At 32.8% G+C, this 20,660-nt stretch overlaps 1 protein-coding gene across 2 annotated transcripts in view; it reads left to right on the top strand.

The window, feature by feature from the left end:
• Positions 1-20,660, top strand: part of LOC143256959 (calbindin-32-like) — a 90,224-nt gene that overhangs the window by 58,493 nt on the left and 11,071 nt on the right. The window contains exons 6-8 of one of the 2 annotated variants that reach the window (XM_076514885.1): positions 3,595-3,684; positions 13,820-13,875; positions 15,039-15,084. In XM_076514885.1, the coding sequence (XP_076371000.1) occupies positions 3,595-3,684; positions 13,820-13,875; positions 15,039-15,084 (192 nt within the window). The remainder of the gene's footprint in view (positions 1-3,594; positions 3,685-13,819; positions 13,876-15,038; positions 15,085-20,660) is intronic. The other variant, XM_076514886.1, reaches the window with a different exon arrangement.

The raw sequence follows: 20,660 nt of genomic DNA, 5'->3' as shown, positions 1-20,660 counted from the left end.
TTCGTAAATATCAAATCTAGGAACAAGATTCCCCTTTACAAACAGGCTTTAATATACACTGATATTTTACAAATAAACCGAAAAGTTCTGATAATCGATCATATGTAAACATAAAATACGAATATAAGAAAGGGATTATGACAAAGACCAAGTTTTTGCAACACAAATGGACGTAAAAATACTTTAATCTGACCTGTATCTTTTGGAAACATAACTAAATATACTTTTGTTTATTCGTTTATAATTAGACACAGGGCTACACAATGGGTTATCTGTGCTCTGCCCACCAAGAGAATAGAAACCGTATTTTTAGAAAATTCGCAGACGTGTCGAGTAAATGTACTGTTTCAACTTGTTAGTAAAACTTACAGAAGAAAACATGTCAATCTGTTCCATGCAACCAAACTGCCAATGCTTGCTGAATTTTTAAAAGTATGGCTCAGTTCAAAAAACCAATGGTATCCAAAAAATATAGAGCATATAAACTAAACACGTCTTTTTTTTTTAAATGTCATTGTTGAAACAATAGTAAATAACAAAAAAACAGTTAAGCCACTTTAGAACTTCGATGAATGAGGATAAGGTTGACAACCCACGTTATCCCAGTTAACCTTTAAGTGCGCATAAAAAATAATACTTCCATTCAAATAAAGACGTTGTGAGTATAATCTGGTTGTCCATATAAAAACGAAAACCAGTTTGTGGAAGATGAGATTTTGCTGCAAAAGTTTGAACCTTTCAGAAGGAAACATAAGGAGTCATTAAGAAGTCAAACAGAATTTAAAAACACGCCTTTATGTGCGAAAGTAAGTAAGTTTTAGCAATTAGTGTCAAAAGTAGTACACAGAAATAACTTGGTTTACTTTTTAATTATAAAATAAAGAACAATGAAATCTCAGATTTGTTTAGAAAAAAGAAAGAGCTTTTTTTCGGTCCGAGTGGGGGGGTATTTTCTTATAGCAAAGTCAGAAGGGCTATCTGCTGACTTTCCCAAAGAGAATCGAACCCGTGATTGTAGGATCGTAAGTCTGTAAACTTACCGCTGTACTAGCGGAGAACTTTTTGTTGGGGATGTTCGTTCAAACATACGAAAGTGTTACTTGCTTCAGTCGTCATTAATTTTGAAATGATAGACTGGAGGGGAGGTAGTCAACAGCACCATACTGCCAGCTTTTGGACTGCTCAAATCCAATAGCAGGATTTAACCATCTCTTTTATAACGATTCCATGGCGTGAAAGTGCGGGGCGAATCACAAAGAGACTTATTAAGACACTAATACACTTCATAAGAATGTGAGATAATATCTCTGACATTAATTATTCAAAGTGATAGATGACTCAAACTTGTATAATAATTGCAACGTTACTTTAAATTAATTTTTCTTCTAAATTAGTCTTTACAAGAACGAGAAAATTCACACCTACAAACATAATTATAATCATTTCTTGCAAATACGAAGTTAAGAACAATAAACAATATCATCAAATGATTTGTTACAAAATAATAAAACTCTATAACCCGAGTGCTTTCGAAAGGCCCACTTGTGATGGAGATGACTTTTTCGTCATTTTGTATCAAGAATGATTGAACCTTCGTGTTTTTGTGAGATCATGAAAATATTTATTATATATTGCAACTCTATGGAATCTATTTTTACCATAAGATGAAAATCGCTATTTAAGTGGATAACTTACGTAATAGGTTACTTATTATACTTTATTTCGGACAAGTTTCCAATTTATTGTGTTACGTACATTACGTATTAAGACTTTAAACAACAGAAAATGTTAATTTTAATTTAAAACTTATTTAGATATTAATGTGTATCAAATTTATGATATTTGCCAACAATATTGATACACACAAATTTATTTCTTAATACAAATATATTTTAATATACAAATAACGATACAATTTATAACAACGGTTATTAAAAACAGTCATGATTTATGTACAAGAATTTGCAAACTTACAGACAATACTGAGTCGTATATCTAGTATAAAACTGAAAATGTTATCGTCAATCCAAAGACATAACAAGCAGTTTAATTCTGAGTGTATATTGTCACAATTCGCTTAAGATTTGTTGGCCTTATACCACTTACTTTTTACTGATGAAGATATATAATGTCTTCGTAATAATACTAACGTCCAAAGTTAACTCACTGAACTTGAACGGTTTGTAATATTCGAAATCTATAAACGTTCCTCGGCCAATTCTGTAATTTTCCAATTAATAAGCGTAATCATAATGACAACTTCCGAGGCTTATAACACACTGACGGTAGTTGACTAATAATATTATATTATTGTCTCTCGATTAGCTGTCTTTATACGAATCACGCGAGATTCTAGAACGTTCAAGAAAGTCCAAACACGCTAGCGTTTTCGTAAAACAAATATTTTTTTTATTCTTATTCTCAAGAATATTCTACAAACTTAGAGAAAGGGCTGGTCTTGTGCAGTGCAGATACAACAATATATACGTTACATGCATAAAGAAAACCTATACTGAAACAAATATTAGGCAGTGAAATAAATGTACAACAGTAAATTTGTTACAAATGTTAATCACTCATCTAGCTGTATAGACACTGCTTTTCAGATTCTGATACAATTTTATCAGTACTTGAAGGTTTTTGTATTTACTATTTCCTCTAAAAAAGGCAATTGAATACCTGAGGCTGTGAATCCACCTATAGTTTTGACATGACAAAATACCTTGCAGTGGAAAAGCGATATGTCTTTCGACTTACGCCGCTAGAAACCGGGTTTCGATGGCCGTGGCGGGCAGAGCACAGATAGCCCATTGTGTAGCTTTGGGCTTAATTTCAAAGAATCGAAACATGACAGAGATGTCCAGTCATCATACTATATATATAGTCTTTATGGAGTCTTTTCCAAGTAAAATGTTAAATCACAGGATTACATTAACACCCGAGTTCTGAGTCAGAGCACTTACTGAATCATAATGAAATACTCTGTCTGTAGCAATAAAAAATAATTTTCATGTTATTGAATGAAATAATCCATTTTCCATTGGTCTTAAATTCCAAAGATTCTGGGATAATATATTTAATTGCTTGAATTTTGCGTCAAACTACTCGAGAGCTATTTACACTAGTCATTCCTAATTTTATGGGATTTTATGGGATTTTACAACGCTCCCATTGCCTCGCCTTAAAATGCGGAGCACGAACCACAAAACTTTAGATTTACAGTCCGGCACGCTACCCACTGGCCGTTCTCACCCAGCATGTGGTAATAATCATTCTGTCCTAAATGGATGATTGTGAACCAGAGGAAATAAGCTATGAAATTATTTTCCTCTTTCTTGTAATTTAATGTTAGTAGCTAATGTTATTTTTATAATTAAGTGCTAATTGTAAACCAGCTAGAATTAGTTTAAGTTTTATGAGAATAAGTGAATAAAGCTCATCCCGAACATTTGCTTTTATTCGATATTATTACAACAGATTTAATAAGTGCTTTATTTGATTTATATTTTTACTTTGAGTTTACGTTGATTGGTAGATAGTTTTTTTTACACAACTGGCTGAAACAGATTGCAGTTATTTTCTCAATTATTGCAGAATTTTTTAAAAGATTTGCTCAAAGAAGCCAAAAAAGAGAAATTTCAATTTGTAGACGAAGACAAACTAATAGAATATACGGACACGTTGGTAAGTAATCTTGAAAACAGTTATAGTGAAATATACTAAAGTTTAAATACAAATATTATCAGACACACCACGGTGTGTTGAACTGCTCTAGTAAGTTACGTATTTGTTAAACTGCAGTTAGAGACACACAACCTAAGAGAGTTATTTAACTAACTAGAGTGGGCAATGAAATCCTTCAAAGTATGAATATTACAGATGTTCCCAAAATGGAAAAAAAATGCTTATACAGATGTAAGCATATGCAATAAATACTGAAACAATGTTATAAATGCATAATTTTTTTTTTATATTTGACAAACAACTAACATGAAAAACTCTTCATCTTTCCTTAGTTTTACGACATTGTCTTCAGAAGTGAAAACCTACATGAGGAACGGATAGTTTTCAAGGAAAATGTTTAACTCATTGGTAATATATGATGGTGAATATTGCACATAAGAAGTCATATTTCTTTCCAAAACTGTGCGTTATGAAAAATGTATTGGTCAAAATTAAAATGATTTGAAATATCTTCTGAATAAACATATTTGTTATGTACGTAATAATGAAATGTTAATTTCTCCTTTTGTTTAACAATGTGTTATGTATTAATAATCATTCTAGGTCCGGCATGGCCAAGCGCGTTAAGACGTGCGACTCGTAATCCGAGGGTCGCGGGTTCGCATCCCAGTCGCGCCAAACATGCTCGCCCTTTCAGCCGTAAGGGCGTTATAATGTAACGGTCAATCCAACTATTCGTTGGTAAAAGAGTAGCCCAAGAGTTGGCGGTGGGTGGTGATGACTAGCTGCCTTCCCTCTAGTCTTACACTGCAAAATTAGGGACGGCTAGCACAGATAGCCCTCGAGTAGCTTTGTGCGAAATTCTAAAAACAAACAAATAATACTCATTCTACACATATATATTACAATGAGTTAAACATTTTTCTTGCAAAACTACCCTCTTGTCATGCAGCTTTTTACTTCTGATTATTGAAGCATAAAGCTTCCGAAACATGTAGTCTTTTATTACTGGCTGTCGGCCAAAAAAAATTGTGCATTTAAACGTTAATTTTTTAAAATTTTAAAATAAATTCTTCACCTTGATTATATACAATAAGTAGTGAATTAAAAACTGTCAAACTAAATATAATAAGACATAAACAGCCGAATATAAATACATATCCATTCTAGAAGGAATGCGCTTCATTAAGTAAACAGACACGGAAAAACAAAAAGAAGTGAAACAATCATTAACAGTAGATCTTTGCAGTATTCAAAGAAGAAACATGGTTTTAGGTTTTATGATTTAAAATCTGTGCCTGTGGATGGGATTACGCATAACTCCTGGCAAAAAAATTGCGTGAGAACTTCTTTCTTTCTTAAAGTTCTTGGTTTTGAACATTTTCGTAAGTAGTGATTAAATGTGTATGACACATACACAGAAAGCTCATGCTCGATGCCAGTTATGCCACCAGACTCATTTGAAAAAGCTAAACACACATCATTATATAAGTCGTACGAATTTAGTTTACTAAATGCACTATATTGCACCATATAAAACTAATGTAATTTATAGTACGAGATTTGGTTTATTTATGCCTTTGGCGACACCATGTCAGGTCCTGATTTATCACCATTCTCTCTTCTTTTCTTTCCCTGACATTCATTTGTCTATGAGTTTTTAGTCCAGGTAACTATTTATTGCGAACTTAAGTATGTTATAACGTAATATTATAAAAATACTTGCAGCATTTCAAGATAAAAGTTTGGAAACGGCTTGAATGGGTACTGAATAAAACTTTATTATAAATGTAAACGTTTCGGCACGATAATGACATCACCTGGTACAAGACGATGCACGTGATGATGACATAATTTTGTCGAAACGTTGTATATTTATAATACATTTATCTCCATTACCCATTCAAGTCAATAATAAGTGGGTTATTTTTCATAACATTTAAATAACTTAAGATGTCTAGTATGTCCAGTTTCAGTAGTTATTGCTATTTATATAACGATTCTTCATTTTCTGAAACGAAAAATCTAATTTACTTGTTAATTTTTGTTATATTTGGTTTAAAATATGTGTTAAAACATCCAATCTCTTATATTTAAGCATGATCTATATAGATCACAATGTAAAATGATTTTATGCATTTTATTGAAATAGGCGATTTAAACATTCTTTCCTTTTTTTAATGTTAAAATAATTGTTTTCTGAAAGGTTTGTAATGCTGACCCTTTGACAGAACTTGAAGATAAATTTTATTTTAAAGGAAATGTTTTTACCCGAATGGATTACATCAGGTTTTTCAAACTAAACCTGTTGAATTATTAAGTGATAATTATTGTATTAGACATTTATATCACATTAGTATTTCCAGCGTGAAACAATAAAGAAAGAAGATAGGGATAAGTTTAAATTAGAATGGATTAATTTTAAAAAAATGTTCTAAAAATTCAGATTCTGTTTTTGATGAACTAAAAAAATATTCATTTGCATAGAATACAGCAAAGAAATTCAAATAAATATCTTTTATTCTACTTAATGTTTTGGATTCCGACTTTTTTTTAAATGTTATCAAATGTCACAACTTGCATTGACACTTGAAAGATGTGTAAGTTGAAACGTTAGGTAGAATAAAAAACACCTAAAATTGTTCGTTGCCTTTATTGCAAATGTGTTTTTACTTTTTAGTTGACGCTGTTTTTATTAATAATAAGAAAAGATATTCGAATCAAATTTCATAAAAGTAAATATTATTCATCTCTTCACAAACGGTATGCAGCAAACCGACATTGCCAGAATAGTAGAATACTTCAAATGTCCTGAGACTCCATTACACTATAGGAAACACTGTCCCAGGAAAGTCTAGATACCGAAAACTTACTGCCCAAGATGATCCTGTTTTGGTCAGGTTAACACGTTAAGATTTGAATGAGGTCTTCCAACGCCTTATGACAAAAATGGTATAAATACGTTCATTCCAGGTTATCCAGAAGAACAGTGAATAGGAAACTGACCAAACAAGGTTATTTTGCAAGAAATGCTACATTACATAGCCAAAAGTATGTGGGCATCCCTTCTAATACAGTGGGTTCGGCTATTTCAGGCATACCCATTGCTAACAGATTCACAAAATCATCGATATGGCCGTCCAATCTCCATAGATAAACATTGGCAATAGAATAGGTCGTACTGAAGAGCTCAGATACTTTCAACGTAGCACTGTCACAGGATGCCACCTTTCCAACAAGTCAGATCGTCAAATTTCTGCCCTGCTAGAGGTGCCCCGATCAACTGTAGGTGCTGTTATTGTGAAGTGCAAACGTCTAGGAGCAACAACAGCTCAATCACGAAGCAGTAGCTCATACAAGGTCACAGAACGGGATCGCCGAGTGCTGTAGCGCGTAAAATCGTCTGTCCACAGTTGCAACACTCAGTCCGAGTTCCAAACTGCCTCTGAAAGCAACGTCAGAACAAGAAGTGTTCGTTAGGAGCTTCATAAAATGGGTTTCCATGGCCGAGCAGCTGCACACAAACCTAAGATCACCATGCACAATACCAAGCGTCAGCTGGAGTGGTGTAAAGCACACTGCCATTGAATTCTGGAGCAGTGAAAACGCGTTCTCTGGAGTAATGAATCACGCTTCGCTATCTGGTAGTCTGACGAACGAATCTGGGTTTGGCGGATACCATGAGAATGCTATGTGCCCGAATGCAAAGCACCAACTGTAAAATTTTGGGGATGAGCAATAATGTTCTGGGGCTGTTTTACATGATTTTGGCTGGGCTCTGTAGTTAAAGTGAAGGAAAATCTTAACGCTACAGCATACAATGACATTCTAAAGAATTGTGTACTTCCAACTTTGTGGCAACAGTTTGGGGAAGGCCCTTTTTTGTTTCAGCATGACAATGCCCTCGTGCACAAAGCGAGGTCCATAAAGACATGGTTTACTGAGGTTGGTATGGAAGAACTTGTCTGGCCTGCACAGAACCCTGACCTCAATTCCACCGAACACCTTTAGAATTAATTGAAATGTGGCTGCGAGCCAGGCCTTCTCGCCCGACCTCACTAATGCTCTTATGGTTGAATAGGAGCGAGTCCCCCAGCCATATTCCAAACTCTAATGAAAAGACTTCCCAGAAGAATGAAGGCTGTTATAGCAGCTAAAGGGGGTACCAACTCCATATTAATGCCCATGAGTTTAAAATGAGATGTTCAACAAGCACATATGGGTGTAATGGTCGAGTGTCCACATACTTTCGGTCATGTAGTGTATCGGCAAACCAATATTAACAATAATTCACCAATGTCACCATGTTATTTAGGCAAGATAACATGCCAACATACAGTTAGGACACTGGCGGCATGTCATCTTTTCAGATGGGTTATCTTTATGGCCAATTAAATCAGATGGTAAGATTCGTGTTCGTCATTTGCCTGAATACCAGATAATGTAAGACTGTCTTTCTCACATGAAACACACAGGAGGTGGTGTAGTACATGTTTAGGCGTATATTTATCATGGTGGAGAAAATGCTCCTAATATCCTCTAGAGCATGAAGAACTTAATCTCCTCTCGCAGATTCCAGAATCTCTTCAAAGTAGCAGCTCTACTAAGCCAACGTACAGCAGAGAAGTACAAAACATCTGAATACTCACTGTCCAGCTCATCTAAAAAAGTTTTAAATTGTCGATGATTTAATCCTCGTGTTCGAATATAATTTACGCATTGGACGACATTTTTCATGACTTCTGCAAAATCCAGGACTTTGGTGCACAAGCTCTCTTCGTGAATAATGCAATGGCTTACAACTACGTCTTGTGCTCCAATTGCAGTTAGAAATTTCTTGGTGAATCCATTTGTCCTACCTGTCATGGAAGGAGCACCATCTGTTGTAACACCACATAATTTATAAGGATTCAGTTCAAACTTTTCTACAACCTTAAGCACTTATTCACAAATATCCTGTCCTGTGGTTGTGGAGGAAAGGCTTGCCATATCTAAAAACTCTTCGAAAACATCAAAGCCTGCAGTAACAGCTCTGATGAAAATGACAAGTTGGGATGTGTCATTGATATCAGTGCTTTCATCCAAAGCCAGACTGAAAGCTTCACACGAATTCAATCTCTTTCAAAGTTTCTTTGATGTCCTTTGAAAGATCTTTTGTGCTGCGTGAGACAGTAAAGGGAAAGGCTAGTTTGTTCCACCAAATATTTTTCTCTGGACATGCATATTCTGTGAAGATTGTTAAACAATTTTTAATAAATTCTCCATCACTGAAAGGCTTTCCCTTTTCTGCCATACATTCACAAAGCTTAAAACTCAGTTTTGTCACCAGTTCTGAATTTTCTTGAAAGTGGTAAAAACACCTTGTTGCTTTTCAATGGATGTTTTAAATGTTCAATTTTGTCCTTTCGTGCCTGACCAACAATTTCATCAAACTGGGAGGAGTGCTTAGTTGCGTAATGTCGCTTAATATTGTACTCTTTCATGACTGCAATTGTAGTTTGACAGACGAGGCAGACAACACCTTGATTATGTGGGACAACAAGATAAATATAGAGGCTAAATAATAATCAATGGCATCAATGAGTATAAGTATCTCCTATAGGCATAACATGGAGACGATATTTGTTTCATATGCTAGAGATTGTCTCGATCAGGAGAATGTTACAAAAGTGTCACGACCAATAAAGTCTCCAGATTGTAATCTCACTGAGAACTATTGGGCAAAACTGAGTTGTTAAAATTACTAACCAAAACCCCAAAGCAGCTGCTATAGCTGAGTTGCAGTGCTTTCTAGTGACAAGTTGAGATAAAATCATAGTGTATTACATCAGTAGCACTAGGTAACAAATTTTTTACTTTCTCTTGTTCGTGGGCAGAAAGTGTTATTTCCCAAATGTGCAAATTTGCCGGTTTTTAAAAAGAAAATAAATTAATTTCTAAACTTTATTATCCAGGTCACAAAAGCAAAGTTTGAAGGAAATAATGGCCATTTTCTGTACTTTTACAATATAAACAATTAAGAAATAACACATACTATCCAGAAATGAAATTTGTGTTATATAGTGTAATCTAATTGAAGGTATACCTCGTCACCTTGCAGAGGCTACTAAAATACGAGGAGGACCAATCAAGTATTGCATGTTTATTATCATAATTTGATGTTGTATCTTGTCATTATATATGTTTTAGTCAGGTTTTGTTGTTATAAGTCAAATGCTGAATTCCACATATTTCTATAAGTGTCTCATATAATTGTTTGCTGTTCTAAGAACTTGTGTACGATATCCACAGAGCCCGTCTCATTATACAAGTTACGTATTTAGATGTTTAATATAATTTACATTTCTCAGTTTGACAATATTAAATGTGTTTGTATTTCATCTTAATAACAATAATATTTCCCTTCGGTGGGCGCAGCATGTAGCTCGATGTGGCTTTGCTATAAAATACACACACACACACAACAATGAAATTATTTACTATAAACTATGTAAACATTTTCGCCAAGACTGTATTATAAGGATATTTATTTTGCTTTCTATATCTTATAATATCAAAAACATTTGTGGTTTTATAACTTTCTACAATGCATAATTTTAGGATTGTTTAATTCTATGTTAAGGTTATATCTAAATATCAAGTGTGACAGTTTTTCCGCAACTAAGAGATAGTAATTGATATGTTGGTTTAGGCATTGATTCTCCTTAGTAGCCGGTTTGTTTCACATCGGTACCTGGATCTTGTTTGATAGATTGAATAACCCTAAAACCTTTTATTGTTACCAATGGCAACAGTCATAATTTGTTCTGACTTACAGATGACAACGAGGACTAGTAATGGAATAATGATCTAGATTTGTCGGTCTCATTATGATGTGCTTTTTTAGTTTGTATATATATATATATATATATCACTTTGAATTACATGTTCAAATGAAAATGCTTATTCTTGCAAGTAGTTCCATAATTGCAAAAAAGAGATAAACTGGTATTTTCATTTTTTTACATACAACTATTTTTAAAATAAAGTTGTGTACGAATTATTGAATCGCTTAGTTGTTGTTGTAAGGAATTTAAATGGTGAGAGGTATTTAGGCGGATGCTCTTCATGTATGATAACTTTCCAATCTATTTAGTAATGCATAACTATGTATAAATATTGAATTTGTTGTTATAGAGATACCACGTGCTTTTGTGGTTATTGAATTTTGAACTGTCTGTAGTTGATTGATGTAGTTAAATTAAATGAAATTTAACCACGTAGGGTAGGCGTACTATACTACTGGACGTGTATCGGTTTTATAAATTTTAAGTATATTTTCAGTTTTTATAGCTCTATTGTTTTCAGTCAGAAGCTGTATGTAGCTAGTTGCTTGGTATTTTTAATTCTAACTTTATGTTTAGTTCAGAAAGTTCATAGTCGTTGTTGGATATACAACACTGTTTAGTTTAGGAATTATTATTTGATTTATTTTTAGAACTAATATTTAATGATTGTTTATTTTTCATAACAAAAGAGTTAAAAGTTGATTATTTTAAAGGCGAAATTATGACAAGTTCAGTTACATAACTCTGAGTCGCATGTTGTGTTTGCAATTACATTGCTATCTAGGATTTACTAATATTATTGACGTCACATTACTCGAATCTTCGCTATTTTTCGAGGCCTCAGTGAATAAGACATTTAAATAGATGGTTCGCGAACGCAAGTCAAGGAAAAGAAGTAAAGTGTACTAAAATAGAGGAAATGTAAAATGTAGTCCGGTCAGAAAATTAGTTCGCGAAAAGAGCTTGAAGTTAGCAGGAGTGTGAGTGATTAGCCATAACGGTCGTTATTTTAAAATACGTTTACTGGCTTAATAGAGATAAAGAGAATCACCGGTCTTGTCAAATTCTGAGTTCGAGATATAACTGTGTTAACTCACTGGGTAATGGAAGTGAATTGTTTACTGATACTATTGTGAAAAGAGTAAAGAAAGAGAGTTCATCATGTTAAATGGATTCTAAAGTAATTGAACCAGCCTAACTGGACTTTTGACAAGAAAAGAGAATTATTTAAAGTTTGAGTCACAACTTTGATATCCATAGCGTAAAAACGTTTTTTACTTAGTTTGGCTTGTTTTATATGCTGTTGTATACATTGTTTTAAAACAAGTGGAATACGTGCCCTCTGTTTGTTGTCGAATTTATCTCTAACAAGTCACCGACACCTACTGTAGAAAGATCCTTATCCCATTTTTTTTATAAAACCCTGAAAGTCGTAAGTTAAGTCCTGAAATTTCGCTAATATGGTTATTCTCATTTATGGGGCTACCTACTTAATTTATTCATTTCTGAGAAGAGTATCACTGGTGTTCTGGGAATATTCATCTTTATTCTCCATTTATTACAGAAATCCTGAGTCTCTTTAATTGTGATTGTAAATCAGTCGCAGCTATGGCGGGATATTTTGAATTCTTCCATATAACAACATAGTGAGATTACTGGAAAAAACGACAGGATTTTGGATCTATGATTGGTACTTCATTCACAAACATTAGGAAGATAATAGAACTAACTCTAGAACGGGACATCTACCTTTTGAATAAAATTTTCTGAGAAGATGGACACACATTAATTGTCACCTTTTTTTATTATTGAGAAAGTTGGAAAGCCAACTAATAATATCACGAGACAGTTTAATTTGAGACATTTGGAACCTTAACCCATTGTGACAGACTGTCAAAGGCTTTCTTTACGTTGAGAAAGCACTGCATTCCTTCTGATTAAAACTATATTATAATTTTGTAAGCAGAGCTAAATGATTCGTGGTTTGTCTTGAATTACAGAAACCTTTTTGTATTTTCTGTAAATTCACTGATAGCTCTAAATATCTTTAGTCTTTTACTAATGAGTTTCTAGAAGTTTGCCAATATAGCTCGTTAGGCTGATTATTAGTCTGCAGCTTTCTGGTCTATTCGACGGCTTAACTTCTTTTGGAAAAAATTGAACATCTGCCATTTGGAGTCTCATTTTCATTGTGCTGTGTATACTTTTATCTATTGGTTTAATGTGTTGCAATATCTTGTTCGTTCGTATTTTCTGTTTAATCTACAATTGGTTTAGCTGAAGTTTTATTCGTGCTTACGTAGTTTACTTTATTGAAGAAACACATGTTTATTGTGGTTTCATTTGGTATTTGAAATGTATTTTAGTGATGTTCCCTAAAGGTCTCACTTTTTGTGTATTAACACAGACGTGATTGTTATGTTTAAGCATTCAATATCAAAGCAGACACTCGCTCTAAGATAAACACAAAGTTAACCAACGTTTTAATATAAGCCCTGGAAAGCTCGACAATTTGAAATGTAAGTTACATATTTATTAACGTTTGAAGTAGATTAGGACTGTGGGAACCACGTTTTACACAGCAGGCATGGTGTCTTCGTATCCTCCTATGGCACCAGCCTTGCTTAGACTGAATGAACAGGAGGCTCATCTGGTAAGCTGGTTACTGATAGAGAGAGATAGGAAGTTGCTTGGGAATTGTGATATATCAAGCGGCATGTCCAAATAGCATAATAAAATATCATTGTAATTACTGTCACCTTTCAGCAGTTCAAGAAAGAACTGCAAATACCACTGTAGCTTTCGTATATAATAACTACCGTAAATCTAGCGTAACTATGTAACTGCAAACTGTTATACTAAATACTATGGTGTGCATGTTTCTCTTGAGCACAGAGTTGCACAATATGTGCACTGGTATCGAAACCCGATATTTAGCGTTAGAATGATTCAGTCTTCCATTCAACCATATAAGAATAAATAATTAAAGTAAATATTAGATTTTAAACATTTCAGTTAAGTAATTCTTTGGACACGTGCTAAAACTTACTTGTTTTCTAATTTATTTTTGTTTTAAATACGAATATTTTATTGTAAGTGTTAATGCTATCTGCTAATAATAACAATACATTTTTTCAAAGAACCTTATTATCCAGTCTTAACTTTTTTACATATTCATGTTGCTATATATTTCATGTAAATTTATTCACTAAAATAAGTTGCCCATTGATGTTTTATTAACCAATGTTGATGAACGTAAATTGAAAAAAAAATCGCTTTCTGCTGAAAACTTTCCATTTTTACTCTAGCTCAACATTTTTGATGCGAACAAAGATGGGAAATTACAATTAAGTGAAATGGCAAAGTAAGTATCTTTTTCCTAAAACTTCGGAAACTGATAGTTATAGTTTGAAAAAGAAACGAATTTATTATTAAAAATTAAATCTTACATAAATATAATTTAATTATTTTTCAAAGCGTATGATTAAATAACAGAATGTGTAGTCTGTTTCCAAGAGAGGGTATGGAGTACACTAAGTTAAAACGATTTCAGAGCCGCAAATGGTCGTAACATTTTATCTCGCTTTGCTCAGTTAAGCTCATTTTAACCGCCCTTGATAATAAATCCGCAGATTCCATCATAAGGTTGTTATGTATTAACCACACCACTCCTCCATGCTTCCTTTATGTAAACCACGACGGATTCCAGCATTAGTTCACAATTAATTCACACACAAATCCATAGGTTTTGCATCAGGTAAGTTGCCTAGTATGTCTTCATGCGGAATTTTATGAATATCAGTTTTACTTTCGAACTGCTTGCAAAAGGTTGAATGACAGGTATGAATGGATGCGTTATCTTGGTAAACTTATATCATATGGACTTTGTTTCGAGACGGAGGTATTTTTAATTGTTGTGTAATGATGCCTGGAACACGAGAGTTTTTAGCACTGACCTTTGTGATCGTCAATTCTCGTCTCTTACAAGACAATCATACTTTGCTTGCCACATTTTGTTCATATATCTTTTTGAATGGTCCTGGTACCCCAACTTGAGCTACATTCCACTATTTTTCAACGGCATTGATAATGAATAAAACCATCATAAATTTCAAATCCTCAATCGTAACACATCTATATGGTTTGGGTGTATGAATATTTTGTATCAGAAATGGCTCTTGTATATTCTTGAATTATCAGTAGCATCACACTATTTAAGTAAACGCTAAACAGTGTAAACACATAGTTCTGATAACGCCTTTTCATAGAGACTATATTATCTGAGGCTGGCACGTGACTTGAGGAATTATATATTCAAAATTGTTTTAACATAACGTACTCTACCCTGTAGTAGGCTATTTCTGGGAGTTTAATACGTAACAATGCGACGATATTAATAAAGTATAACAATGCCTGTTTTAGTAACCATCTAGCTCGATTAAATTGTTATTAATTTAATCAAGTGTCATTTTTTCTAAATGAAAAATAAAACATTCACTATTTTATATATATTTTTCTTATTACGAGATTGCTACCAGTGAAGGAAAACTTTCTGTGTAGATCTGTTTTCAAGGTGAGTTGAACAGTCACTTCTGCATCTTGTTACTCTAATTTAATCTTTTTTTAAGTATAGAAACTAAGAAGAAATTTTTTGTGTTACACTATTTGTTAATGTTTTTGTTTCTAAATTACATATTTTCTTAATATGTACTTTCATAACATTTAATGCTTTTTACTGTTTTTTTTTTTTTTTTGTTTTGGAATTTCGCGCAAAGCTACGCGAGGGCCAACTGCGCTAGCCATCCCTAATTTAGCAGTATAAAACTAGAGGAAAGGCAATTAATCATCACCAACCACCACCGCTAACTCTTGGGCTACTCTAGTACCAACGAATAGCGGGACTGATTATACATTATAACGCCTCCACGGCTAAAAGAGCAGGCTTGTTTATTATGACGGGGATAATTCCTTTTCTAACATATGTCAAAAAGGCATCGTGATATTGTAAGATAAGACTGGACTGTGGATTTTCATCATGGTCATAATGTGCCATAACAAGTGTAATTACTTAAAATACATCTGTTTTTTGTTCATAATCACCATATATGACCTAATTAGGGGAAACAGAAAAATGAGTTTTTTTCTAAGGGTTTCAGATATTTCCTAGTACCAGGAAAACTTCGGTCCCACAATTATCTTGTTCTTTTTAAATTATTAAGAAAAATTAAATCTTGTGATTTTTACCCACTTTATAACAAAACCTTCAATAATTCCAGAGAACATATTAACAATCCCGCCTTTTTGGGATTATATTCTCATAGTTTTGGACGCAAATGTTCTAACATCAGCAAAGAAGAACACATAGTACCAGACACACTTAAATTCAACCGTAACATTTTCATTACCAAACCAAACAAAGCTAACTGCACTGTTATTTTGAACAGATTATATTGATAAAGTATCAAAGTCAGTTAGTAACACCATCACGTTTTCTAACTTATAAAAAAAATTATACTTGCTACGTTTGAGAACTTGTGTCCTGGAAGGTGACACTTATAACGACATTATAACGAAAAAACCAGGTATACTTTACGGGCTGCCTAAGAATCACAAGTATGATTGCTCCAATGGACCTACTGTTTCCAATATAGATTGTTTTAATTACAAATTTTCCAAATTCTTATGTTCGTTTTTTTATTAATTTTACTTTTAGTAGTTAGATAGAGAAAGACAGCATTTTTTGTTTCTAATAATGATAGAAACTTTAGGTTTGAAGATGTTTATTTAACCAGTCTAGATATTGAAGCTCTGTTCATTTACCATATACTAGATGAGTATTAACATTTATACAAAGCTTGTTTTCAAATACATAGGATGTATTAACAAGATAAACAGACAAGGATGTATTAACAGGATAAATAGACAAGGATGTATTAACAGGATAAACAGACAAATCTTTCCAACAACTTACGAAAATTTCAGACAAATTTTTTTTTTCAGTTTAATGGTGAATCTTATGAATAGATTGAAGTCAGCATGTCAGTGATGACGAGAAACCCACTTGTTGAGAAATATATATGCAAAAACGGCTCGTTTGGGCTGAGAAAACACTTTACATAGAAGAGCGAACAACGTTTCGACCTTCTTCGGTCATCGTCAGGTTCACAAAGTTAAAACCACTTATTTACAATCGATATGTTGGTTACACATTTTTAATGTTCAACAATGAGGATCATCTATAATTTAAATTCTAGACATGTTAACATTAAATTCATTAGTGAACACCAACAATGTTCTGCTCTACCTTTCCTTGACATATGTGTTCAACAATAACAATAACAAAAAGACACTTTGATACCCCGTGATGACGAGAAAACCCCACTTGTAGAGAAAATTATACTTTACTAGTGCTTTCTATACTCATACAAGCCGTTTTTAAATGTATATACTTTGATACCCGTTGTTATCAGAGACTGACATATGCCAGAATGATCACCAATTTTTGTAGTTTTTCATTTAATTTGAAAGAAAATCTCGTGAAATGACTTATGCCACATACACACCAAATCACCAGTTCTGTGAACTTTTACGCGATAGTTACATAGACCTAAGTTCTTTTTTAAACTTAACTCCTTTCCAAACAACTTTTATAGATTATACCATCAATAAAACTATTTCACAACTATATCTACGCCATTAAACTATGACCTCTTAAAGCTACAAGTATTTCCCATAAACAATCCTTAAGGAATGAAATGTCTGTTCAGAAGTCATCTTTCAATGTGTATTTAAACCTAAATATTAAGAATTCAGAATATTTTTAAGTTTAAATATTGGATCTAGTTTTCTCAACACTTGTTGTTTATAAATTATATTACCCACCGTGTGGGGACGCTTACATGTACTAAACTATCAGAAGACTGGGTTAAATTTTAAACAAACACTCTAAACCAAGATTCAAGGACAGTTCAAGCAATGTTTCTCAGGTACGGAGTGAGCACAGTGTAGTCGCATCAAAAATGATATGGGTGAAGGAAACACTTTTAGCTCTTAAAAAAAAGGCTAAAAACTATTAAACTGACAAAGTGTTGCTGAAATATTATATGAATTTAGGTAATTCAGTTTTATACAAACTCTTATGATATACTGTGTTAGTTAAAGAGTATTTTTCTCCTTAATGATGCTTTCCCACAGTTGTAATTAAGTTGCGTCTCTAGTTTTCATACCTGAAACATGTGTAAAACAAATGTATTTATCTGAATTCACTAGACTTAAGTCATTGCAATTATAAAAGCTACAGCTGTGGAGGTTTGTTTGTGATATGTTTCAAAACAAGTACTTGTTATTATGTAACTTATGGTTGTTGTTTTTTTAGTAATTGTTATGTCACACAACTGGTGGTATATTTTAGTTAATATCGAGATTTTTGTTCATTATTGTAATGTATGCCAGAATGTCTGTGAACGCGTAAGTTAAGACTATATTCTTCTTGTTTTTCTCGTATTAACAATTACAACTATGCAAATTAGGACTGTGGATTTTGTTTATGTTGATGCATCTCAACGAGAGTATGTATATGTAAGTTAAGGTTGTAGTTTTTGTTAGTGATAAAATCTGTCAAAACATTGAATTATATAAGTTAACGCTATGTTTTTTTGTGACGGTATACGCCACAACAAGTCGCTGACGTAAATGTAAATTGAGATATTATTTTTCATGATGGTAATAACACTTGCGACAACATATGTGACTTAACTACAGTGACGTTTTACACTTATTATAATCACTAACAAAACATATAATCTAAATTTACATAATTTGTCCTAAGAAATGTAATTATCATCACGAAAAAAAACGTGTCAATGACATATGTAAGTTAAAGTTGTTTTTTAATTCGTGATGACATGATGGGAGCATACCATACCATTGTAGTTATGTAAGTTAAAGTTATGTTTTAATTCGTGATGACATGATGGGAGCATACCAAACCATTGTAGTTATGTAAGTTAAAGTTATGTTTTAATTCATGATGACATGATGGGAGCATACCATACCATTGTAGTTATGTAAGTTAAAGTTATGTTTTAATTCATGATGACATGATGGGAGCAAACCAAACCATTGTAGTTATGTAAGTTAAAGTTATGTTTTAATTCGTGATGACATGATGGGAGCATACCAAACCATTGTAGTTGTGTAAGTTAAAGTTATGTTTTAATTCGTGATGACATGATGGGAGCATACCAAACCATTGTAGTTATGTAAGTTAAAGTTATGTTTTAATTCATGATGACATGATGGGAGCATACCATACCATTGTAGTTATGTAAGTTAAAGTTATGTTTTAATTCATGATGACATGATGGGAGCATACCAAACCATTGTAGTTATGTAAGTTAAAGTTATGTTTTAATTCATGATGACATGATGGGAGCATACCATACCATTGTAGTTATGTAAGTTAAAGTTATGTTTTAATTCATGATGACATGATGGGAGCATACCAAACCATTGTAGTTATGTAAGTTAAAGTTATGTTTTAATTCGTGATGACATGATGGGAGCATACCAAACCATTGTAGTTGTGTAAGTTAAAGTTATGTTTTAATTCGTGATGACATGATGGGAGCATACCAAACCATTGTAGTTATGTAAGTTAAAGTTATGTTTTAATTCATGATGACATGATGGGAGCATACCAAACCATTGTAGTTATGTAAGTTAAAGTTATGTTTTAATTCATGATGACATGATGGGAGCATACCAAACCATTGTAGTTATGTAAGTTAAAGCTTTCTTCTTTTTCACGATGATAATACATGACATAACAAGTTAAGGCTGCGGCCTATGTTTATGATGATGCTGATTAGTAAGCATTAGATGTCGTTTGTAATCACTGTTATTTTATAGTGTCCTCATAAAAGTTTGACTGAGAATTTAAATGTCGTGTCTACAGGAGTATGCCAGTTTTCGTTATGGTTTATTGCAATAGTCACTCAATTATGTTAGAAATGTACCATCACTTCCAGCGTTTTTTATTGTTACAATATGCTTTTTTTTTAGAAGTTTAATGCTTAAATATGTACTTTGTTCAATAACTTATGGCAATGTATAGTTTTTTTTGTAAAAGTCAACAACCTTTTTTTAAATTTTCTCAATACGTTTTTTGTATAACAAAAGCTTCTGGCATATTTTTGTTTTTAATTCACCTTCGTTTTCTTAACTCTATTTTTGATTGATATCAATTAGTTTTTAATTTTTTCTTAAAGTGGTTATTGCTTTTAATTTCACAAAAACTAACTTAGAAACTAATTTTAAATTTGTTTTGAAATAAATTTACGAAAAATTTAATTATTTCCTAAATTATTTTTTGTGAAAGCAGAAATTTTATCAAATCAACTAGGGGCACATTAGCCTTCTCAAAACTAGCCTGATGAGAGCATGTAACCCTGTTGAGAGTTCCCCACAGTAGCACAGTAGTATGTCTGCGGAATTACACACTAAAAACCGGGTTTCGATACCCGTGGTGGTCAGAGCACAGATAGCCCATTCTGTAGCTTTGTGCTTAATTCTAAACAAACAAACAAACAAACCCTGTTGAGGACTTTGATTTTCATATACCATCTTTACATATTTTACCATATATATATTAAGAATTGTGTGACAAACTTATCATGTTCGGGTTTCGCCAGCACGTTAGACCCCCTCTGTCGTAATTTCTACTTCCTCGATCTGTGTTGTTTTTATAGAGAGAGAAGAATAAATGCCCTCTTCCAGCTTTTTTTTACACAAATAAGAAATCCAAGTTACTTAACATCTAACACAATGATAACTCGTGTTGAAGGAAATTTAGTTTTATTTCTTTAATTCTTCGAGTGCATGAACAAATCTGATACGGAAAACGTTTAGAGACTCATTTAGATGTTTATTATAAAATATTATAAGTTTATACTTAAAATGCATGGAAACTGAATTGAGAAAGGACAATTAATTAACAATTCTACAGTACGAAAACGAAACTTCATTTTAGAATTAACAAAATCACGAATTTAAAAATAATTTTGCAAAGAAGTCTCAGTAAAGTATGAAAGTAAGATATGAAGAATGTCTCTTCAAATCATGGATGTATAATTTGATCCTGTTAAGTTT

The sequence above is a fragment of the Tachypleus tridentatus genome, chromosome 7 (genome assembly GCF_004210375.1).
Source record: "Tachypleus tridentatus isolate NWPU-2018 chromosome 7, ASM421037v1, whole genome shotgun sequence".
Taxonomy (NCBI): domain Eukaryota; kingdom Metazoa; phylum Arthropoda; class Merostomata; order Xiphosura; family Limulidae; genus Tachypleus; species Tachypleus tridentatus.
Note: the sequence above shows the minus strand (reverse complement) of the source record. Positions and strands in the feature narration are given on the sequence as shown.